The sequence below is a fragment of the Dipteris shenzhenensis genome, chromosome 30 (assembly GCF_047967505.1).
Source record: "Dipteris shenzhenensis isolate YYH24624 ecotype China chromosome 30, Dip_SZ_1.0, whole genome shotgun sequence".
In the NCBI taxonomy this organism is placed as follows: Eukaryota; Viridiplantae; Streptophyta; class Polypodiopsida; order Gleicheniales; family Dipteridaceae; genus Dipteris; species Dipteris shenzhenensis.
The window spans coordinates 4,234,469-4,259,099 of record NC_141625.1 but is presented as its reverse complement, the minus strand read 5'-3'; the positions used below and the strand labels follow the sequence as shown (position 1 = coordinate 4,259,099).

General features: G+C 46.2%; 1 protein-coding gene across 1 annotated transcript in view; it reads right to left on the bottom strand.

Annotated features, from left to right (window-relative positions):
* Positions 1 to 24,631, bottom strand: part of LOC147881626 (uncharacterized) — a 160,092-nt gene that overhangs the window by 98,966 nt on the left and 36,495 nt on the right. The window contains exons 2-6 of the mRNA XM_087401222.1: positions 11,846 to 12,040; positions 11,576 to 11,671; positions 10,643 to 10,807; positions 10,309 to 10,446; positions 10,024 to 10,084 (exon numbers count right to left, since the gene is read on the bottom strand). Coding sequence (XP_087257348.1) covers positions 10,024 to 10,084; positions 10,309 to 10,446; positions 10,643 to 10,807; positions 11,576 to 11,671; positions 11,846 to 12,040 — 655 coding nt within the window. The remainder of the gene's footprint in view (positions 1 to 10,023; positions 10,085 to 10,308; positions 10,447 to 10,642; positions 10,808 to 11,575; positions 11,672 to 11,845; positions 12,041 to 24,631) is intronic.

Genomic DNA, 24,631 nt, shown 5'->3' with positions numbered 1-24,631 from the left:
TCGTGCAGAAGGACCTTCTCTCTCCTCGTGGAGCAAAACAACCTTCTCTCTCCTCATGGTGCAAAAAAATCTTCTCTCTCCTGGGGCAACAAGCTTCACTCTCCTTTTTTTTTTTTTTAAGGGAAACCTTCTCTCTCCTAGTGTAGTGGAGACCGACCTTCTCTCTCACGGTGAAAAGGACACGCTTATTGGCTCTCAAAGCATCAAAGAAGTTCAACACGTGTGATAGAGAAAACACACAATAATGCAGCAATGAAAACGAATCGACTCATTGTTGTTGACAAAATGAGCCTCAACCTTACGGGGTTTGTTGGCTATTACAAGACCTGCAAATGACCCCTATACCTAGAACTATGAGCAACTACTAGCCGCGACTCCTACAGGCTCGATGGCCTCGACAAAAAGACAGATCTAATTGCCTCCATAGTTCGTATACTGATCAGCTTGAGAGAGGCTTCAGTTGCCGCCCTCGAACACACATGAACCTTGAAAATCTGCTTGCTGTCAACCAAAGACCAAACACGCTTTCACCATGCATAGGCTAGTCTCCATATGCTTGGATGGTCCAATCATCTTCTAGCATCCCAGCCGACCACTTGAAGAGCTAATTCACACAAAAGCAACCCCTAATGGAATTTAGATTCCTTGTGAAGGAATCTCCAACAACCATGTCCTTTAGCTTCGATGGTGGAGTGAACCAGGCGACTCGCTGTCCTCTAGCTTCGGTGGTGGAGTGAACAAGGAGGCTCGGTGTCCTTTAGCTTCGGTGATGGGTGAACAAGGAGGCTTGGTGTCCTCTAGCTTGGGTGGTGGTGTGAACAAGGAGGCTCGGTGTCCTTTAGCTCCGGTTGTGGAGTGAACAAGGAGGCTCGGTGGTAGGTGAACAAGGAGGCTGTTAGAAATGACCCAACAGAGGGTACGCACAGCGGAAGACTGATAGTATTGCCTAGGAGCTCACACGGTGTGGTGTGGGGTGCGGAATCGCAAACTTCTTAACTTATGTGCATAGACGTGCAAGCCAATAAATAGACAATGCTCAGAGACAAATATAGAAGCAACACTTTATATTTCCGTCCGTCCAGAAACTAGGACAGGATACAATACCAAAAGGTCCTTCTACTACAAGCCTGGCACTTCTAGATCTCTGAGCCCGCATGCTCCACCTCGAGCATATGTAGACTCTCTGTCTAGATCCCTTCCAGCTTGCTGTCCGGAAGCCAGCCTAGGTGGGCTGCCACTCTAGCTCAGTCTGCAGCTTCTCCTAGGTCACCTTGTCCTCATGAATGTAGGCCTAAGGCTCCCCCTCTGCTTCTCCTGTCTGCTGTCCTGAGGGCTGCTCCAAGTGATGTTGATCTCAGCAACCTTCTGCCCTAGAAGACAGTCTAGGTTCAGCCTCTTCCTGGAGCTAACTCTGCAGCAACACCTCTCTCCTTCACTTCCTCCCAAAGTTGCTCTGCTGGATATGAAATGAGGCCCAGGGCCTCTCCTTTTATAGGGCTCAAGACCCCCTTGAACCAACCGACCAGCCAGCCCTAAATGGGCCGACTGGCTGGTCTGTTTGGGCCGACAAGTCTGCCCCCGCCCTAGTCTGTAAAACCGACCTGGTTGGGGCTTTTCTTCAGACCCTATATAAGGGCCCTAGCCGGCCCTTTTGGGCTGCTGCTAGGCTGCCCTTTTGTTGCTGCTGGAGACGCTCTTGCAGGCTTCATACCTGCCCACAGACCCCCGCCATGCAGCCGTACTGCAGCCGTACAGGGCGGCGCACCCTGCTGACGTCATCATGCCTCCAAGGATCTGCACAGTCCCGTACAGCCACGCGTCATCACCCGTACTTAGAGACGCTGCTGTCCTGTACTGTTCCTTCAGGGATCCTCCTCTATTGGCTGTGAGGTGCCGCCCATGTGGCAGCCCCCTCCCTCTCTCTTCTCTGGGCATCTTCTGCCCTAGGTCACCCTCCCCCACGCTCTCCTCATATGGGGGCTTACAGATGGGGAGGTGACCATTCCAACAGAGGCTCGGTGTCCTCTCGCTTCGGTGAAGGAAGGACAAGGAGGTTCGCTGTCCTCTAGGCTTGGTGGTGGACGCAAGAGGTAAATTCACGTCCTCTAGCTTCGGTGGTGAGACGCGCCTCCCTTGACTCTCTCTATCCATCACCTCTCTCTTCCACATGCTCTCTCTCTCTCCACCCCATCACATCTCTCCTTCCCCACCCCATCACCTCTCTCTACAATCATCACTCTCTCTCCGCTCTTCCCCGACCTTGGCACCCGCTATTTTTAGCAGCCCCTTGCTTTTAGGCTGCTAGTGGCTGTTTTTCCCTCTTGTTCATCACTATTCTACCTCTCTCACTGCCAATGAACTCTCCTTTACCACGCCTACAGCTGCAGCCCCCTCTTTCCTCTCCTCCAACTCCCCCTCACCTCCTACTCTCACCGCCTACAGCCCTCCCCTCCCCCTCCTCCTCTCTACAGCCCCCCTCTCTGCGTAATCACTCCTACAGACCCCACCTTCCCTGCGCCATTACTCCCTACAGCCCCCCTTCTCTGCGCTATCACTCCCTATAACACCCCCTGCGTCGTAACTCCCTACAGACCCCCCTCTCTACGCCCTAACTCCTACAGCCCCCTATCTCCACCATCACTCCTACAGCCACCCCCCCTCTCCGTCATCACTCCCTACAGCCCCCCCCTCTGTGCAATCACTACCTACAGCCCCCCTCCCTTTCGGCACAATCACTCCGTACAGCCCCCCCCCCCCCCCCCCTTTGCGCAATTACTCCCTACAGCCCCCCCGCTAGCATGGATTATGGCATGAGTGTCGGCAATGAGCTGCTCCAAAGATGGAAGCTCCTTCACAGGAGCAACTGAAGGGACAGGAGCAACCTCATCCGCACAAGAAACTAGGACAGGAAGACTCAGCAACACTGACTGGCACCCAATGGGGGACGACTAGAATAGGACGTGCTGATGATCTTGTTCGTGCAGAAGAAGAAGGTCTAGGATGAGAAGCTAACGAACCTGGACAAGAAGTGGAAGGTCCAGCAGCACGAGAAGTGCTAGGACGTGCAGTAGATCGTGAAGTAGGTCCAGCCAAGGTGCTATGAGGTGCAACACCCGTGGACCTTTTAAGCCTTTTCTTTTTTCTCTTCCTTGGGCAATCTCTGGCAAAATGCCCAAGGTCCTACAGATCCTACACTGATCCTATCTTCCAGTGATCTCGACTCTCTGCTTGAAGAATGAGCCATCTGGACACTCGAGCATAATGAGTCATTTGTAAGGTTAGGGTCAAAGACAACGACCCTAACACGTGGTACCCGGTCCGATCTAATTGCCTCTGGTGCCGAAGAAGGCATCCCAAGAAGGGGGGGAATCTCGGTGACCATCCCGAAAGCGGCTCCAATGGAAGATAAGAGTCGATTGTACACTTGAGGAGGCCGGGGAATTTGAGGAAGAGTGAAAACGTTCGGCCATCCTCCTCCACAGGGTCAAAGCCCAAGAAGAAAGGTGTCAAGAAAATCCTCTTGAAGCTTAGTGCCAAAGGACTGGCCTGAAGCACTGTACCTGCTGCAACCAGGGAATCAAAAACAATTTGAAAGATACCTCGACCAAGCAGACGAACATCTATGAGATGCCTTGCGAGGTCTCCAGGTAAAGCGGCGAGCATCCAAACCCTGGCCTGTAACCTGGAAGGGTGGGACCCCTGGATGCGAGCAAAGAGCAATGTGGAGCTCTCTTGCCCTGTATCTTCTCTGTGAAGGAACATGGTAGAGAGAGGGAGAGAGAGAGGCTAGGCTAGGGAGAAAAAAATTGATACTCAAAGGGAGACATAATGAAATAAAAATGAAATGACGAGCAATGAGCAAAAGTGAGTACTCACATGTAGACCAAAGAGCTTGTAGCTTGATACTTACAAGTACAGCTCTTATATAAGAGCACACACACACATATGAACACCTATGCATATGGGATAACTCCCAATATGACACGTGGCATCCATAGGACTCACTAGACTATAAAACACCCTCTAAACACCTAGTATACTCTTTTTTTTTTTTTTTCTCAAGAAATAGACTTCTATTAAGTAAGAGAAAAAACCCACGAGAGCAAGCTCTAAGCAGAACACATCATGCAATCATGAGGATAAATAAACCTCCTCAAAGTGAGGCGAAAAACAACCAAGGCTGAGGCTGAAAGTGCCACCTCAACCCTGTAGGAGTCTCAGAGAAGAAAGGAGAATCCTTCCATTCCCTAAAGAAAGAAGCCCTCCTAGCTGAGGCTGTGCGGGAGTCTCCCTGCATACTCATCCATATGGCCATCAAGGTATGTACGGTCTCTGTCCAGATACTAGTCAATGTGTGCGAGGGATGAACCTGAGTTCCCTCCAATGCCTCTGTGCATCTAGCTCTCCAGATATGCCAGGCTGCTATGCTCGCTAGAATCTCCCAAGAGGTATTTACAGAGGCCTGTACAACTACAAAAGGAAGGTGTGGTATCAAATCCAACGAACAGGACTCAACCTGATAACGTCGAATCGAAATGGCCCGAAAGAGTCAAGTCTCTCATAGAATACCCGAGGCCCTGTAAGAGAAAGCCAAGCCACTGAGCCCCATGGCATAAAGAATGGGGAGTGAGCAAAGTGACTGAAAATCCTGGCTACCCCCATCCAAATCCTCCTCGTCTGTCTGCAATTCCATAAGCAATGCTAAATAGTCTCCAAAGCAGAGTGGCAACGAGGGGAGTAGGATCGGCTCCGAACCTCGATCTCCAAAGGTTCACTGCAATTCCACCATGGATAGAAAGCCAAAAGAAGAGAGTGATCTTTCTATTCCTGTGGGATTTCCAGAGTCTCTTCCAGAAGCACCTCTGCAAATCTGCAGTGATATCAAATGTCTCCCAATGAGAAACTCTGGAAGGTCTCCAACCTTTACTACTAAGCTGGAATCTCCTGGCATTACTGACGAATCTCCTGGCATTACTAACCGTGTAGCAAAAGAAGGGGATGCTCTTCTCTCGATGCCCTGCATCAATCCACTCCCACTCTCCAAGGTCCCACTGCAAATACCTAATGGGAACTCCCCCGTAGAGCCAAAGCCTCCAAGATCCGGTGGAGAGTAGCCAGGGGTCTGGGTCGAGAAATCACTTTAAATCTGATCCCTACACCAAAAGCCCTACAACCCTGATAGGCTGAAAAGCAGACTCAAGCAAGATGTCGTCTATGGACCTGAGCAATTTGCCACCATCATGTATACTAAAAACTAAAGCATCCTCATGTGCATCTTGAAAGGCCAAAACCTGAAGAGGAACACTGCCTCTCGTAAAAGTACCAGCCCAAATCGAGCAAGTGAGTGACATATCAAATGTGTCTACCCAATCCGTTGGAAGGGCTGCCTCAATCTGCAAGATCCTCCCTGCGTTCCCTTTGAGATGTCCTGTCAACTGAGATTTAGTCTCCTTTGGAAGCCTACGGAAAGCTTTCCATGACCCCAAAGATGATGCGGGTCCCCTCTCCCACCTGGACCACTGCATGTAGAGTGAGGCACCAAGTGGTTTGCCATGATCATCCAAAATACTGTCATTCCACATGATCGGTTGCGTATCAATCTCTTCATGAGATTAAGGAGGAATCCTCCGAAGAGTGCTCTTGAAACTGGCCCATGCTTTCAGTATGGCAACCATGAGAGGGGACGAAGGTGATCTGAGGTATGCTGTGGTGAAAATCCACCTAATACTCCTCATCCAGTCTCCTCCTGAAGGTGTGCACGTCTGTATGCTGCTAATAAGAAATGCCTTCCACAACTCCTACCCTAGCATAAGTGCCCGCACCACCATCTTGCAGTGTAAAACTCTGCACTGTAAATCTGGATTAATAATATTGAGACCCCCTTCCTGTGTAGGGAGGATGAGGGTCTCCTAAGCCACCATGGCTAATGCATCTGCTATGCCATCAAGCCCACTCCAAAGAAAATTTCTGATCGGTCTCCTAAGCTCAGTGATGCAGTCCCTAGAACGGCACCAGCATGAACAAACAAACCAGGACGTGACCAAGAGGACCTGGTTGACCACCACCACTCTAGAGGCAAGATCCAGCATGGCTAAGCTCCAAAAAAGGAGCTTCCTCCTGATGCTCTCCAACACGGGAGCAAACTGCTGCATGGAAGAAATATCCAAGCAGACCTGGCAGCCCAAATACCTGACAGGCACACCCCTCTGAACCCAAGTGAATCCTATGTCAAGTCCCCAAACTGGAGTGTCCTCATCACTGATCCAAAAGCCATTGGATTTATGCTGATTTATCTGCGCCTCTGCCACCAAGCAAAATAAATCCAATGCTGTCCTAAAAGAAGTGAGCGTCTGTGGTGTGGCATCCAAGTAAACTGCTGTAACATCTACCAACTCACTGTCAAGTAGCTCCTCTTCCCTTCTGATGAGAAGTCTCAGCCTAAAGATGTCAGCTTGAGATCTAACATAGATATTCATAGCTTCAGCCACAAACAAAAAAAGAAAAGAAGCAAGGGGGCATCCCTGACGGACTGATCTGGAAATCTGAAATCTCTCACCCCTTATCCCACCAATAAGTACTTGGCTGTGGGCTGATCTGTACAAAGAGAAGACGCCTCTAATCCAAGCATCAGTAAAGCCAAAACATAGAAGGGTGCCCTCCAAAAAACCCCAATTTACTCTGTCATAAGCTTTCTCAAGATCCAAGAGTAGAATGACTAGACTCTGGCCGCTCTTCTGCATGGCCCACTCTGAACCTTCCCAAAAAGAGAAAATGTTATAAAAAATACTTCTACCATGCACAAATCCCGTCTGAGTGTCATAAATAAGATCAAGTAGGAGGCTCACAGGTGTGGGAGCCTGAAGGCAGGGACCTTGCTGAAGCACGACCCAAATTCAGAAGGAGAAGGGGCTGCAATCGGAGGCTGATTTCCTTGGCCAAAATCTTGTAACACGTCCCCAAAAGTGTGATAGGCCTCCACTGGGACACTAAATTTCTGCAACCTCCTTTCGGGATAAGGTGGATGAGACCCTCTGTGAGCGTCCCGGGCATCTCGCTAGATTCCCAAATGTCCTGCAGGGCTGATGTAATGTAGTCTCCAATCATATCCCAAAATGCAATGAAAAAAGAAGCGGTGAGGCCATCCGAACCTGGCACGTGCCCTTGTGAAGGGCTGAAAGTGCAGTCCTGAACTCTGTGTTGGTGAAAGGTGCATCAAGCAAAACATGCATATCCGGTTTCACCACCAAGGGGATGCACTACCAAATAACCTGTCTACCATCCTCTCTATCCCGTGTCAGGATCTGCAGTAAGAAGGGCGGCATAAAAATCTGAAGCTATGCGCATGACATCATCTGGATCTGTCTGTAAAATCCCATGTGAGTCAATAAGCTGGGATACACTCTCTCTACTATTTCTAGGGCCAAGAGTAGAGAAAAAGTGTTTACTGACTCTGCCACCCATCTGAATCCAGAAGGACTCCCGTGCATGAAAGGCATGCTCTGCTCTCTGATCAAGCAATATCTACTGATGAGCCCTTGCTACAGCAAGGCGCTCTTGAATCCAAGCATCTGAAGGCCCAAGAGAGCAAATTCTTCCACATAATGACGCGTTCCCCTCTAATGTTGGAGGCATACACGTTAAGGAAACCAACCTTACGCCCTCCAATCAAGAGAATAATCCACTGAGCCCTAGAGGGAATAATGACTCCGTGTCCAACAACTAAGGGGAGAACAGACTGCAAATCTGAAATAGCAATGCCCTGCCTAGTGCCCAAGGCAGGGGACCAAAATGTATGGCCAAAAAGAAACTTGCCTGACTTGGCACAATCTCTAGAATCCAGCTTGTGCTCCTGAATAAATAAGATATCAATGGAACCCCCAGTAACACCTAGATGAAGCTGATCCCGAATCAGCTGTCGGCGGCTGCGATGTGGGACACCACTTAGGCCCTGTATGTTCCAGCTAATAATCCTCATCGATGGGAGAATGTAGAGTGGAACACCTTACCCGACCTAGTGGCAAAAACAAACCCCTCAACAGGGGAAGACCTCCTACTTGAGGAGCGAGGAAAGGAACCAAGTGGCAGAAAATCAACAGAGGAAAGAACCCTGCCACCTGACGAAGAAGCCCTGTCAACAGGAAACAATGACCTTGGGAAGCCCGGGAAATCTGATGAAGAGCGAAAAGATTTCCTAATCTGCCTCCATTGGGTCGAAACCAATATCAAAGGCGTCAAATAAGATCTTATTGTGTCCCAGGTGTAAAAACTCAGCTTTGAGCACTGTGCTCGCAGCCTTTGGAGTGACAAAAACAACCTGGAAAAAACCTCGTCCCAGAAGACGAACATCTAACAATTGTGGAGTGAGGTCTGGGGGGAGAGCCGCAAGCATCCAGTCTCTGGCTTGGGATCTCGAAGGGTGAGACCCGAAGATGCGTGCGAGCAACATGGTAGAGCATTGAAACTCTACGTCCTTCTTGAGCTGCTGCAACTCGTCTTTAGAAAAAGTAATAGTTTTTGCGGCCGGTGGAGGTGGAGTAGGATTGGCTGACGGAATAACCATCACCAATCGAGGTGAGGAGGCCGACTCGGACACTTTTGAGGCTCCGTCCGCTCCAAAAAACGCTGCGGGAGAAGAAAGACGGTGGAGACAAGAAGAAGGAAAAAAGAATGCGGGGGGTAGGGAGCGGGGAAGAGGGAGAGCTGAGGTAGGAGTGGGGGGAGGAAGCGAGGGAGCAAGGAAGGGGGAGCGGGCTAAGAGTGGAGGGGGTAGCTGATCGGGAGAGGACAGAAGGGGGTAGAGGAGAGGGAGGTAGAGGCAGGGGGGAGAGGCGGGGGTAGGGAGCTGGTAGAGGAGAGGGGTGTAGAGGCGGGGGGAAGGGTAGAGGCGGGGGTGAGGGGAGCGGGGTAGAGGGAGCGGGGGAGCAAGGAAGGTGGAGCGGGCTGAGAGGGGAGGTGGCGGGCTGAGAGGGAGAGGAGGGGAGGAAGCGGGCTGAGAGGAGAGGGGGCGGGCTGAGAGGGAGAGGAGGGGAGGAAGCGGGCTGAGAGGGGAGGGGGCGGGCTGAGAGGGAGAGGAGGGGGAGGAAGGGAGAGGCTGAGGGAGGGGGAGGGGCTGAGGGCGAGGGAGGGGGAGGGGGCTGAGGGAGGGGCTGAAGGAAAGGGGGCAGCAAGGGAGCGGGGAGGAGCAGCAGCTCATGGGACTGGTATTTAGGGGAGTCTTTTCTCATGTACACTCATTTTTTACTTACTTTGGCTTCATATTCCAACATTCTGAGCTACTGCAACTCGTCTTTTGAAAAAGTGATGGTTTTCATGCCGGTGGAAGCGGGGCGAGGATTGGCTGAAGACTGAGCCATCGTCAATCAAGGTGTGAAGGCCGACTCGAACACATAAAAGCTCCGTCCGACCAAGACAGGGGGATAAAGGAGGCTGAGGGGGGGAGAGAGGCTAGGAAGGAGGGAAAAGGCCAGGAGGGGGCAGCAGGGGGCGAAGTGAGAGGAGGAGGCAGCCGAGAGAGGAAGAGGGAGTTAGGAGGGAAGGGCGGGGGTGTAGAGGGTAGGCGGAGATGGAGGGAGGGCTAGGGAGTGAGGGTGGAGAGGCTAAGCGGAGAGGGTAGGGGATAGGCGGAGGGTCTAGAGAGTGAGGGCGGAGAGTAGAGGGGGTGTAGAGGGTAGGCGGAGAGAGAGGGAGGGCTAGGGGGTGAAGGCGGAGAGGCTACGGGCTAGGCAGAGAGGGTCGGGGGTAGGCGGAGGGGCTAGGGAGTGAGGGCGGAGAGTAGGGGGTAGGCGGAGAGGAGAGAGGAGGGCAGCAGGGCTGAGGGGGTACGGGAGGGATAGGAGAGGGCTGGTGGAGGGGAGGATCTGAGTCGAGAGGAGAGGGGGGGCCATACGGCTGAGGTGAGGGAGGGGAGCAGCACAGGTCGGGGAGGAACAGCAGCCCGTTTTTTGTTCCTTCGTGATCCTTTTGGGTGACTTCTACTGTTAAAGTAATTCATCTCAGCATATCCTGATTTCATCTTATGCTTACCATATTTTGGAGGTGCTAGATCTTTGCTCACATGTCTCCACACAATCAAGTTATAGAATTCCTGCAAAACAACAAATTATATGTTGGGTATATGTCCTATCCAAAAAAGAAGTGAAACCAACAAAACTGATTCATACTAAGCTTGAAACTGCACATCCTTGGAACTATGACTTGTTTCAGGTACTTGCATCCACTTGATAAAAATAAATTGTTTTGATGGGGGATGGATAGGGAAGGGACAAGGGCTTAATTTTATAGTAATCGAAGGTTGAACTGTCAACGGACCTTTGAATCGTTGGGTAGTGTTTGAGGAGCAAGCATTCTCTCTTTCTTTCTCAAAAACTTATGCCAGGCATGTTGAATCACTTTGGCTGCCCTATGTAGGGAAGTGTACCAGCTTACCAAATGCCCACCCCTCATTGCCTGAGAAAACAGTTAAAAAGTAAAGCAGAGCCATTGTTATCTGGTTTGCTGCAAATGAGGCATAAGAGTATTCTCCCTAAGCTGATGAGATTCCTTCAACGAGGTAGCAAGCGGACCTTCACTTCAGAATCTCGACATTGTTTTTTTTTTAATGTCACATAAAAAATGTTCTCTAATTCAAGCTGAGATATTTTACCGTGATAGCCATTTGCAGGATATGGTCTTGCCCGACAGGCATCTCAGAAATAAACTTCACTGCCTCCAGGCGTTTTTTCTCTTCCAAGCTCTTGGACCTTTTTTCCACATGCATCCGCCAAAAGTATTGGATACAAGCTGCTGCTTTTTGCTTCGGAGACAGAACCTAAGTTTTCATTGCCATGAAACTTGTAAATCAGAACTCATTACATGTGGCAAGAATTGAAAAGGCATTTACTATGACGTCCTTGACAATGGAACACAGTTCATGTATAAGATTGACCCCAATTTGCTTTCACAATAATATTCAAGTCAGCCTCTTCATAGGATGGAAAGCCCAGTTTCTTCGTATCCTTCATCTAGAAAGTGGCACTGGCTTTACAACAATTCAATTCTTGGAGAAACTTGCATGCAATTATGAATCTTTAGACAGGAAGAGGTCTAAAATTTCTACCATCCTGACAGATTCATAAAAACAATAGAGGATAATCTTTCTTTTTATTTGCTCTAGATTTTTTTAAGGAGTTGGTAATGTATCCCCACAAAACCAAAACCCCTTTACACAGAACTCAAAATGTCTTTCATGTAACTACTTACAACGTCAAAAGTAACAATAAACAATTCAATCCAAGTGCATAGCATCTATAGGAATATAGAGAAAGACTTTTGGAGGAAAACCGTCTTACTAGAAACAAATTTGGTGAATGCTATATGATATTGGCTCTGTTCCACATCCTAAATAGAAAACGTTCAGAAACCTAGAAATAGATGTCTCAATAGAATGACTGAAGTCCAAGGAGCATAAAATGGTTATTTGGAATAGGAAAGATAGTACATTCAATGGCATGGCCTTTATCCCCAAAAAATAAACAGTGATTACAGCAGTGTGACTTGATATCAGGACTCCAAGATTGTGAAACTGTATGAAAGCTACCTGATTGTTGATCTGTTTCTCACACACAAAGAGTGGTGTCTCCTCCAAAGAAAGCTCCTTCCCTAGTGGCATCATGCATCTTGCATCTATATCTCCCTGTACAGAAAGGCTGAATGCAGTTTTATAAAATGCAACTAATCTTACAGTGACCTAGCATGAATGCTTTAATCACACTACCATAGAAAAACTGTTACTGTACCCATTAATTAACCCCAAATTTCTGAATGTTACCAATAGGCTTAGTTATTGAAATTTTTTTAATGTACTCACCAAGGTTTGAACGCCATCTTCTGCAGTCTTGATAGCAAAGTCTTCAACAGAGGATAATGAAATTCTGCTGGAAAAATGTGAGACCTCCTTTGCATCGAGTTTAACTTCTCCTTGCATCTCAGATGCCACTCTAGCACTAAATGCTGGTGAAGCTTGCTCAGAAACGTGACAAGAGCTGGAGCACCTGCTGATTTCCTGTTTCAAACCCGTGAGCTTTGTAAGCAAGAGAAAACTTCACGATCCATGCTGAAAAAATACGTAAAGAAACTCCCACCACTGCTGTGCCCTCCCCGCCCTAACCCATTTTTTCCTTGTCACTTAACCCCTGTCAACCACTTTCTCCTGTGCCAACCCACACTCATCCTTCACAGTCTCTCACTGACTTGTCTCTCACTGATTTCTCACCCACCACGTCTGACCAACGTATTACTCACTACCTCACCTATTTCTATTCTTTTTCCTGGAAAATAAACTTCTGTTAAGTATAAGAAATAGCCAAGAGAAGTGACTTGAGGCAGGAATACATCAAAAATCCAGTGGTGATACCACTCACAGCATCTTTAAAAATGAAAGGATAAAAAACCAGGACTGTGGCTGAAAATGCCAAGTCAAGACTATAAAAGAAAGGAAAGCCTCTCCACTCTCTAAGAAAAATAGTCCTCTTGGTCGAAGCTGACCTGAAGAACCCTGCACTGTAGACCAAATATCCATGAGAGTGTGTACAGTATTTACCCATATACAGCCAGGGTATGAGTCAGGTAGACCTGGGTGCCATCAATAGCCTCTGTACATCTAGATCTCCAAACGTGCCAAGCAGTGATGCTCGCCACAATCTCCCAAAGAGTGCCCACTACAGCAAGTGCAGGCCTATACTGAGAAGAAGGGAGAGCCTGAGATCTACAAAACTGCACAGCCTGGGACTGCACCAAGATAGCCCAAGAGGACTCCTGGTCCTCATAAATATATGAGGCCCAATAAGTGAGAGCCGTGCCACGGAACCCAAGTAATGAATAAAGGGAAGGAGGAAAAACTGTGCAGTGGATCTGGAACCCCAATCCAAATGATCCTGGCCTATCTGAACTCCCAAAGGCAATGCTGAGCAGACTCAGCAACAGAAGAGCACCAATGACAAGAGGGATCAACAGATCCCCTTTTAACACAAACTGGATGTCAGGGATTGTGCCAAGTCGGGTAAGCTTCTTTCAGCGCATACTTTTCGGTCACGTGCCTTCAATAGATTGCACACTCAAGAGCAAAGTGTCCTCTCCACTGTTCCACAAGAGACTTATGGCCTGAAGAGGGACACCTGTGCCTGAAAAAGTACCCAACACTCTGGTAGAGGTCCACACCAGAGGGGTAGCTACATCTATCTAAGCAATCCTCCTACCATTCCCTCTGAGGTGACTAGTCAGCAGAAGTATGTGATCTTCAGGAAGATCTTTGAAAACCTTCCAGGATCCCAAAGAAGAAGCAAGACCTCTTTCCTACCTGGACCACTGGATATATACCGAGGCACTAAGGGGTCTGCAAATCTCATCCAGAATAGAGTCATTCAACATAATTGGCTGCCTATCAATCTCATCTTGCAAAATTGGGAAAACCCTCCGTAATGGATTCATGAAACCTTGCCAAGCTCTGACAATGGTAACCATAAGAGGTGAAGGAGACATCTTGATGTCAGCATAAGGAAAGCCCACCAAGTGCTGTCTATCCAATCACCCCCAGAAGAGACAGTGCAAAACCCAACACATTGAAGAAAGAAATCTTTCCAAAGCTCCTAACCCAGCATATGTTTCCCCTTGGCACTCTCAAGAAGAGCATTCTCTGACTTGCTGAAAAGAAGAAATGTGTATGCCAACCTAACAGCCCAGATATCTGATTGAAAGCACTCTCTGGATCCAAGAAAATCCAAAATCCAACCCCTAGTGTTACGCTCAAGTTGAGGTAACATGACCTCGGAAGGGTCAGTTGACACTTTCCTTTAAAGGATCAATGTTTGTATTATATTTGCTTGGGCTTCATGTAAATGATCAAGAAAGGAATAAAGGTCAAGGTCCTTGGTGAGGGTGTCATGGCACTAGACTAGGTGGATCTAAGGCTAAGGGACCTAAATGCATGAATTGTGCCTAGGGGCAAATGGTTTAATAGATATCCCAAGAGAGGGGTAAATGATGCATTAAGGATGGACCCTAAATTGCAGACATGTGGCATACTAGATCCATCTAGGGAGTTTTGGGGCTCATTGAGATTAAGCAAGCAAAAGCTTTTACGAAAACAGATCCTTCTGGATTTTCAGCAAAGAAGCTTGCAACCAACGAGGTCGGCTGGGAGGATAAACTAAGTGCCTATGCCCATGATTCAACGAAAACCTGGAAGAAATCAGATTGGGATGTTTCATTTGGTATCAGAGCACAAGTTATATTGGGCATTTGACAATGGACAGTACGTAAGTCTGTGTAGCGTGGATGAACAGCGCGCGATGAGGGCTACCGAGTGGTCATGGAATTAGTTGCCGCAGGTAATGGCGCAACTGTACTTCACGCACGTCATCGTAGTGATGGTCATGGCACTAGCTGTCACAGGAGGGTACGGTTCACGTAAGCTGGTGACAAAATAGGTGACGGATGACGATACAGCTAAACCGCAGGTTCATATCTTGGTATCTCGAAAGGCAGACGTGATGCAATTTTTGGACACCCACAGGTTTACAGCTAGCTTAGGGCCAGGGAACTTTGGCTCTTGATACTTGCGTGACATGGAGGTCCTTCAACGTGATAATCGATGCTGGCTTCGGACGTGATAAACGATCACGTTTTTTTTTTTAGATCGTTAATGTTGGGGCTGTGTGGAAAAATTTGATCGACAGAGGACCAAAGCGTAGTCACTCGAGACTGGCAGTTGCCTAGCTCGAGGCCCTGCGCAGGAACAGGCCCTTAGAAGCAGGAAGCGTACCTTGGTGGAGTCAATTGCAGACACTGCGCAGAATCACGCTTATAGCATACCTCAGTGTGTGTTGTTTGCGTGGAGATACCAGGGGGCTTTCGATTCTTTATTCCCTCTATTTTATTTGGTTAAATTTCAGAAGTTTCGAGGTGTGTGAGTTGGATTGGGAACAAATTTATGCCTTTGGATTTAAGGGCTTGAGGTTTCTTAGATTGCAGGAGTTTCCCTAGTATAGGAAAAAGCGGGTTTGGTTACAGTGTGATATATGCTCTGTCAACTGTAAAGTTGGAAGTTGGACTTTCGATTTGTAATTACAGTTTCAAGTGGTATTTAATTAATTTATTTTTTTTTAAAAACCCCACACACAACCCCATTGACCTGAATGGAAGTAGAAGAAGAAGCTTCCAGGATGGATCCCGTAGAGTCGGGAGTCCGGCCGACCCCGCAGGTGTCGCGCCCAACGGGTCATACATTGTCTGGCAGAATTGCAATGTTAGAGGATGCCTTGCATTAGATTTTAGCGCAGCAGTTACAAACAAATGTAGGGCATTCTGAGCTCAGGAAAATGGTGCATAGTATGTCTGCCAGACCATCTCGTGAGGAGAAAGGTAAATCTCCGATGGAACCGGAGTCCAGTGTTCATACGGTCGAGCCTAGGAGGGCTAAGGTGCCTAATATTGCCAATTATAGGCCAGTTTATGGTCAGATGTCTGACCGTAGTTCCGATATCATTGACACCTGGTTACACAAATGGGACGAGGCATTCGCCATTTGTGAAATCAGGAATGATATGAAGAAAATCCGTGAGGCCACCCATATGTTTAATGAGGCAGCGGATAGGTGGTGGATAAAACAGCTGAAAGATCGAGTAGCATCCACTACTTCGGAGGGGTTTAAAAAGGAATTTAGAAAATACTTCCTACCTCTTGACGAAGCATCCCGAGCTTGGGATCAGTATCGAAACCTTCGTCAGAGAAATTTATCAGTGGCAGAATGCACTGATAAGTTTAGAGAAAGTGTAATGAAGGTTGATGAACCCCTACCTCAGTCAATACAAGTAAAAGATTTTATCTTTGGATTGAATGATCGGATAAAGATGGAAGTTCGGGCTAAGTATGTGAACACACTAGATGAAGCAATTGCCATAGCCCTGAACTATGAGGATGCAAAAGAAAATAGACCAAGTGGGTTTGTGCAGGTTGGGACTCAGTATGGGTACCCGAAGAAAACTGGATTTAAGAAAAAGTGGATTAGCAAAGGGAGTGCCTCACAGCCTAGTGGTCAAGCCAAGCAGGCGAAACCAGTTGAGACTCCTAAATCAAGTACCACCATTGGAATGAAAAGAAAAGTAACACCAATGGCAGCCCAGGCTTGGTCGAAGTCCTCTTTGAACCCAGAGCAAAGGGAAAAAGCGAGGAGAGAAGGCTTGTGTTTTGGTTGCCTTTAGCCTCATCATTGGAAAGATTGTTCACGAAACAAAGATCGTCGGATGGCTGAGATGATGGTCTTAGAATGCGACGTGGAAATGGAGGGAAGTCCCAGAGCAGAACAGATGCAGATTCAGCCAGCAGGATCTTCTCAAAGGTCAGTACCTTTTTTGTTATGTGTGTCTGTTGCTAAGTTAGTAACTAGTGCACCTGATAATATCCTGCCAAAGCCCGCAGCAACGGGGTATACAGCCTTTAATGATACGGAGTTAATTAAGATGAAAGGACAAGTTGCTAATCATCAAGTCATTGTGTTGTTTGACTCAGCGTCAACGCACAATGTAATTAACTCCAAGCTCGTAAAGAGGCTGAAACTAAAAACTAGCCCATCTGACTATGCATATACAGTCAGGATGGCAGACGGAAGTTCAACTGAAGTATGGGACCAAAGGGTTACCCAGTTGGAGCTTCGAATTCAGGACTATGCTGAGAAGCTTGATTTTGAAATGACTAAGCTTGCTCATGCAGACATAGCCCTAGGTAAGGCTTGGCATTCTAGGAAGAATCCAGCCATAGATTGGAAAAAGCACATTTATCAATTCAAGATGAATGATGTGCTGTATGTCTTACGAGGTGAAAGGGATATACCTCAAGGACCGTTGGTTTCCGTGATGGAAATTCAAAAAGTTCAAGAAGAGTTTTTGTTTCTTTGTACAGCATCGGTAGAGCCGATTGATGATTCTTCGACTAGCACTGATGTTGCTCAAAATGGAGAGATGGACAAGCTGGCTGATCAAATAACAGAGGAGTTCTCTAATTGTTTTAGGGATGAGCTACCTTATGGGTTACCTCTAGAGCGGAATGTTCAGCATAAGATTGAACTAATCCCGAGGGCAAAACCTATAAATAGACCTCCCTATAGGTTGAGTTTTACTGAAGAGGCGGAGGTGCGAAGACAACTGAAAGAATACCTCAAGTTGGGGCAAATTCAACCAAGTTTTTCACCTTTTGCTTCGCCAGTGATATTAAAAAAGAAGAAAGATGATACTTTTCGTCTCTGTATAGATTACAAAGCATTGAATAATATCACTATTAAGCACAGGTATCCGATGGCTCGGATCGATGATTTGCTAGATGCATTACATGGGGCCGTAATTTTCAGTAAGATAGATCTTAAGTGTGGCTACCATCAGATCCGTATTAGAGCCGAGGATGTGTATAAAGCCGCTTTTAGAAGCAAGTTTGGACATTATAAGTTTTTGGTAATGCCCTTTGGACTTATGAATGCTCCAGCTACATTCGTCATGCTTATGAACGATTTACTACATTCGTATATCGGAAAGTTTGTAGTACACTTTATTGACAATATTCTGGTATTCAGTAAGAGTATTACTGAGCATTATGAACACTTAAGAATAGTGTTCAATACTTTGAGAAAAGCCAGTCTTATGCAAATAAAAGGAAAACTATACTGTGTATGGTAAGACTTGAATATTTAGGATTCATAATTACTCTTGAGGGGGTAGAAATGGGTCCAAAGAAAGTGGCTGCGATACTGACTTGGCCAACCCCTCAGAGTCTGACCGCTTTGCGATCATTCTTGGGATTTATCCAATTTTATCGAAGGCATATCAAAGGATATTCCGAAATAGTATCGCCATTGACTGATCTGACCTCAGATAAAGTACCTTTTATATGGGGACAGAATCAACAAGAAAGTTTTAACACCATCAAACAAGCTGTGGTCTCAGGACCGGTGTTAAAAATAGTTGATCCCCAGAAACCGTTTTTCGTTGAAACCAATGCAAGTGGCATTGCGGTAGGAGCAGTTCTCCTCCAAGAGGGAAGGCCAATAGCCTTTGAAAGCAAGAAGCTTCCTCCCTCTCAACGAAATTGGCCAACTCATGAATTAGAGTTGTATGCTTTTGTCCATGCTTTGAAAACATGGAGACATTATTTGTATGGATCAGAGTTTTATGTGGATGTTGATCATGATACTCTAAAACATTTTTGTAAACAACCTGACTTGAGAGGCCGCCAAGCTAGGTGGGTAGAACTCATGCAGGAGTTTAATTTGACGATCCGGTACCGAAGAGGGAAGGATAATAAAGTTGTTGATGTGTTGTCACGCATTATGCATAATATGAGTTTCAGGGTATTAGAGAGTGCTCTAATGACCGAGATAAGAGAAACTCAAAAGGTGGACGAGTTCGTCTAAAGCCTTTGGCCTAAGGCTCATGTGTTCAAACCCGGGGAAAAGGATGACCTGGCATCTAGAAAAGGCCAAACTTATGCAAGATATGCCATAAGGGATGGCATGCTGAAAAGAAATGCCAAGGTAGTAGTACCTAATCAGAATGATCTCAGACAGAGAGTCATTCAACAATGCCATGATAGCCCATGTGCGGGACATCCAGGAGTCAAGAAGACCTATGATCTCGTAAAGCGAGATTTCTTTTGGCCAAAGATGAAAAGGCATATTCATGAATATGTGACACGTTTTTCGTGTCAAGTAAGTAAGGCAGAACGGGCGAAGCCACCCGGACTTTTACAACCCTTGGAGATACCACTAGGTAAGTGGGAGAGCATTTCCATGGACTTTATTGTAGGTCTGCCTACGACACAAGGTGAATATGATTCTATCCTTGTGGTGGTTGATCATCTTACCAAGATGGCTCACTTCATTCCAACTAGAGAGTCTGTTAGTGGCCCGCAAGTGGCGGATTTGTTTATTAGACATATATTTCGTTTGCATGGGTTACCCAAATCCATAGTGTCAGATAGAGATGTCAAATTTACCGGTCATTTTTGGACTGCGGTATTTGAGACACTAAGGACTGAGTTGGGAATGAGCAGTGGGGATAATCCAGAAACGGATGGTCAGACGGAAAGGATCAACCAAATTTTAGAGGATATGCTTAGAGCATATGTGTCATTGAGGCAACATACATGGGACAAGTGGTTGCCATTGTTAGAGTTTGCCTACAATGATAGAAAACATTCCTCTACAGGGTTCAGTCCGTTTGAGCTGAACTATGGTTATAGGCCAGCAAATCCAACTATAGTTGGAATACCTAAGAAAGTGCCTAGTGCCGCGAACTTTGTGGTTCAGATGCAGGAGATGCTAGCACTTGCAAGAGCTAACATCAGCCAAGCTATGGATAGAGCTAAGGCATATGCGGATGAAAATCGATCCGCTAGAGAATTTAAGGAAGGAGAAAAAGTTTTTCTCAGAGTTCCTTCGCACTCTAAGTCTTTGACTGCAGGAGAGTGTGCTAAGTTATCACCTCGATATTGTGGGCCGTGGTTAATTCTAAAAAGAATAGGCAAGGTAGCCTATAAATTAGAATTGCCACAGGGTTGTAAGGTGCACCCAGTGTTTCATGTTTCTCGTTTAAAGAAATTTTTGCATACAGGTGACTCACTAATCGAGGGTGTTGTTTTATTTCAGGAGATAGAGGATAATGCAAGACGCAAACCAACAAGAATCCTAGACCGAGGAACAATGCAAGTGCGCAATCGGAAGATACCCACGGTGTTGGTTGCATGGCATGGTCTACCTCTATCAGAAGCTACCTGGGAATCCGTATACCAGTTACGAAGAGTGTTCCCAAACTTTATCATCGAGGACGCTGATGCTTGAAGAGGGAAGGAATGTTACGCTCAAGTTGAGGTAACATGACCTCTGAAGGGTCAGTTGACACTTTCCTTTAAAGGATCAATGTTTGTATTATATTTGTTTGGGCTTCATGTAAATGATCAAGAAAGGAATAAAGGTCAAGGTCCTTGGGGAGGGTGTCATGGCACTAGACTAGGTGGATCTAAGGCTAAGGGACCTAAATGCATGAATTGTGCCTAGGGGCAAATGGTTTAATAGGTATCCCAAGAGAGGGGTAAATGATGCATTAAGGAAGGACCCTAAATTGCAGACATGTGGCATACTAGATCCATCTAGGGAGTTTTGGGGCTCGTTGAGATTAAGCAAGCAAAAGCTTTTACGAAAACAGATCCTTCTGGATTTTCAGCAAAGAAGCTTGCACGAGGTCGGCTAGGAGGATAAACCAAGTGCCTGTGCCCGTGATTCAACGAAAAGCTGGAAGAAATCAGATTGGGATGTTTCACCTAGGCAGGAGATTTCTCATCATTGATCCAAAATCCAATGGATTTATGGGAAATTTATATGTGCCCCTGCTGTGAGGCCAAACAAACCCAAAGCTGTCCTAAAAGATGGGTCTAAGAAGAGGCGTCCAAATAAACCGTTGTGTCATTTGCAAGCTCATTGTCTAGAAACTCCTCATCTCATCTAAGAGGGGGTCTCAAACCAAGGATATTGGCCTGGGATCTGAGGAAAAATCTCATAGCCTCTGCCATGAGCAAATATAAAGAGGGGCTAGAGGGCTTGACGGACTGATCTGGAAATATAAAACCTCTCTCCTCTAGCACCTCTAATGTCGCCTAACTATGGACTGATCTATAAAGGGAGGACACATCTTTGATAAACGAATCCCAAAAAACCAAAACAGAGCAACATACTCTCTAAAAAGCCCCAATTTACTCTATTATAACCTTTCTCAAGATCCAACAGTAGAATAGCAAGGTTCTTGCCACTCTATTTGGCCCACTTAGAGGCCTCCCAAACTGAAAAGATATTATTAAAATGCCACACCCATGCACAGAGTCAATCTATGTGTCATGTATCAAGTCAGTCAGTAGACACTATAAACAAAGGCTGATTACCTCTGCTAGAATTTTATATGCAGTGTCCAAAATTGTGATCGTCCTCCACTGATTTATTACATTCCTACATCCCCCTTAGGGATGAGATGGATGCGATCTCAATAAATAAAGCAAGCATAACACCAAAGTCCCAAATGCTTTACAAAGCAGAACTAATATAATTACCAATATCCTTCTAGAAAGTAATGGAAAAGAGGAGATCCACCACCTTTAAGCGGATGCTATAGCCACTTTTAATTTCTCAAGACTATTCTTTTGAGGTTCACCCCATATAAAGGTACTTCCCTTTCCCTTAAGCTGGTCTGTCATCAAAACAGCAATCTCAGCGTAATCTTGGATGAATCTCCTATAAATCCCAGAAAAACCTAAGAATGTCTGTAATTCTTGTAGGTTTGTAGGATGTGGCCATTCTAATATGGCCCTAACCTTATCGGGATCCATACGAATCCCTTCTTGGGATATAATATGCCCCAAGTACTTCACTTCTTTTGCAAAGAATTCACATTTGGATTCTTTTGCAAAAAGAGAATTATCTCTAAGCAATTGAAAAGAGGGAGAGTAGCTCCTCTTTCTTGGCCTCCCTCACCTCAATCCCTTGAAATACAAGCACCTGAAAGGTGCACCTCCATATAACCACAACCTCTAGGATCCCAGGGCCAAGAGAAGAGGGTCGAGGTCTAAGTACCACTGCAAGCCCGCTCCATGGTCCACAAAACTAGCAATCCTGACAGGCTGAAAGGCAACCTCTAGAAGAATATCATCCGTGGATCTAGAGAGTATACCTCAATCCCCAACGTCGAAGACCGAAGCATCTTGCCCGAAACCTCGAAGAGCGATCACCTGTAGAGGAACTGTTGTCCTCGAAAAAGCTCCCATCCAAGTGGTGGAAGTAATAGGCACCTCAATTGTCCATTCCACCGGGATGGCTACATCTATCTGCTAAATCGCACGTGCTACCTCTCTGAGGTGACTCACGGACTGTAGTCTATGATCCTCAGGTAGCTTGATAAAAGCCTTCCAAGTGCCTACTGTGTAGGCGGGGCCTCTCTCCCATCTAGACCACTGCATATAATGGGAAGTACCCAGAGGTCTACCATGCTCATCAAGTATACTATCGTTCCAAATGATCGACTGCCTATCAATCTCTTCAAGGGTAGAGGGCGGAACCCTTCGAAGAGTGTTTCTCAAGATCCCCCAAGCTTTGAGGATGGCAATCATGAGAGGAGAGGCAGGAGATCTGAGAGAGGCGGAAGAAAAAATCTAGCGAGGGCTCTCCACCCAATCATCTCCTAAGGTAGGTGTGCAAGCCTGAATGCGTCCAAAAAAGAAATCCTTCCAAGGTTCCTACCCAGGCATGAGTCCCCTCACCACCACCTTCCAAACCTTTTTATCACCGCCCTTTGCTAGAGACACCACATATTTATGGACACTTGGACTCTCTGGCAACTTCAATTTCTTAACTAGTTAGTAGTTTAAGAAATTATGTGTTGTCCTATCATCGACCATAATTCTTACCCTTTGCCCCTTTATTTTTCCATGCATCCTCATTAAATCATGAGGACATTGCCGATGATAGATAGCACATGTGGGTGCTATCCTCATGATAAACCTCTATTTCAGCATACTTTTCAATACCATTAAGCGGCAACACCTGCACCACATGAACTTGTTTTTGTGGAGGTTTATTTGGGGCTTCAGCTTTGCCCAAACATTTGAAGCAAATATTTTCTTATTTGGCCCTTTCATGATCTTCTTTCTTCAGCAGATGATTTTTGTGTCTGAGATTTCTTAGGTGGTGCTTAAAAAACCTCCTTCTTGAAGTGCCCCTTCCTTTTCAAATTGAGAAATATGTTGAAGTTAGGAAAAAACCTATTTGTTCCGAAGTTCCAGCTTTGGATTTCCCCGTCGTATCATCGTATATTTGGGCATACTTAATTGCTTCTTCAGTGGTCTTGGGAGAATTTCTTCTCACCTCAACCTTATAAGTGTCTTTCAGACCTCTCACTAAACCCCTTTTCTTCTAGAATTCATCGATTCCTTTCAGCTTAAGGATTGTCTCCCTATAGATGTACTAGACTAAAGCGTTCTTACCCATACTACAATTGTCCCAAGCCTCCCAAGCTCTTTCTAACTCATTTTCAGGTAAAAACTCGTTTAAGAAGGCTTGTTCAAATTCAGCCCAATACCTAAGAATTCTATCATTTTTATGAGGTTCATCCACCATTTTATAGGCCTTATTTCCAAGGGAAAGACTCACTTCCACGACTTGATTTTCAAAAGGGGTATTCCTGAGTCGATGGAACTCTTGCCATTTCTGCAAGAATGTATTAATCGTGTCCTTGTTGCATTCTTGTTGCAAGGTGTACTAGTTACTTAGTTATGATGCATCTAATGTGCAATGCCATATGTATTTGTTATCCATAGCTCTACAAATACATATACATTGTTGGTTGATCTATTGGCGGCATGGTTGGAGGCTGTTTTCACTTATTTATGTGCTCCAAAAGGAGAGGCAATTCATCTTGCTGCCTCACGGGCTGCAAATAGGCTGCAGAAAGTGGGGCAAAATGCTTTCTAGCTGATTCCTATCAGTTGTTGGTTTCGAGACCTTTTCCAGGTGGGCGACCTATTTCGGAGCTGCCTTTGGGCTGCGCCATGGCTGAATCATATGTTCTTCGCTGGATTCAAGGTTTTCCAATTCAAACGAACTAATTCTTGTGGATTCATTGCCTGCTTTTGCCGTTTCGGACTGATTGTTGGCTGGTTATTGCGTTTGGTATTCTTTCTAGGCCAAGGAAGGCTGATTTATGCTATTGGTCAGTGGCCAAAGTGACTACAAATAGGGGCGACCTGTTTTGGAGGCGGTTTTCTTGGTTGGTTGTGCCAGAGTTTGGTTGTCCCTAGCTTTTCTACATCTGTTTAGCCGTGTTTGGTAGGTTGGGCATGAAGAGATATGGTAGCTAGCTAGGAACGGAATGGAAATATGGAAAGCATAATGAAAGGCAAAATGGAAAGGAAAGAAAGTACAAGTACAAGGCAATAACCAAAATACTCACAATGTATTGATAGCTTGATGTTGACTGATATATTGGATAATAGACAAGTACAACAATATATAGTGTGCCACTAGACTCTAGAAAGTCACAATGTCTATGGGATATCTCCCAATATGACACGTGGCATGTCTAGGACTCACTAGAGTATAAAACCACTAGTACACTCATTTTTTACTCACTTTGGCTTCATATTCCAACACCCCCCCATGAAGGCAAGGTGAGGGACTACTGGAATGGAACCAAGAACAAAACATGACAATGACGGTCTAAGGTGAGGGACTATTGGAATGGAACCAAGAACAGAACATGACAATGATGGTCATCAAATTGTGCACCCTATGTAACTCAGAGGCTAAAGTCTGAGCAAGTTCATAGGTTGATCCAAGCACTCTCATTGCTTGAGACTCAACATGCTCAGAGGCTCACGTTATAGCATGGCTACGTGACCAGCTCATAGGTCTAGGAATACACCAACATCCTGGAACTCGGCCAATCCTGATAACGAGACCTATCAAAGCCAATACATGGCTCCCACAATACATCGCCCTCTAAACCTATCAAAGCCAATACATGGCTCCCACAGTACATCCCCCCTTGGCTTCATAACAGGACATGTTAGGAAG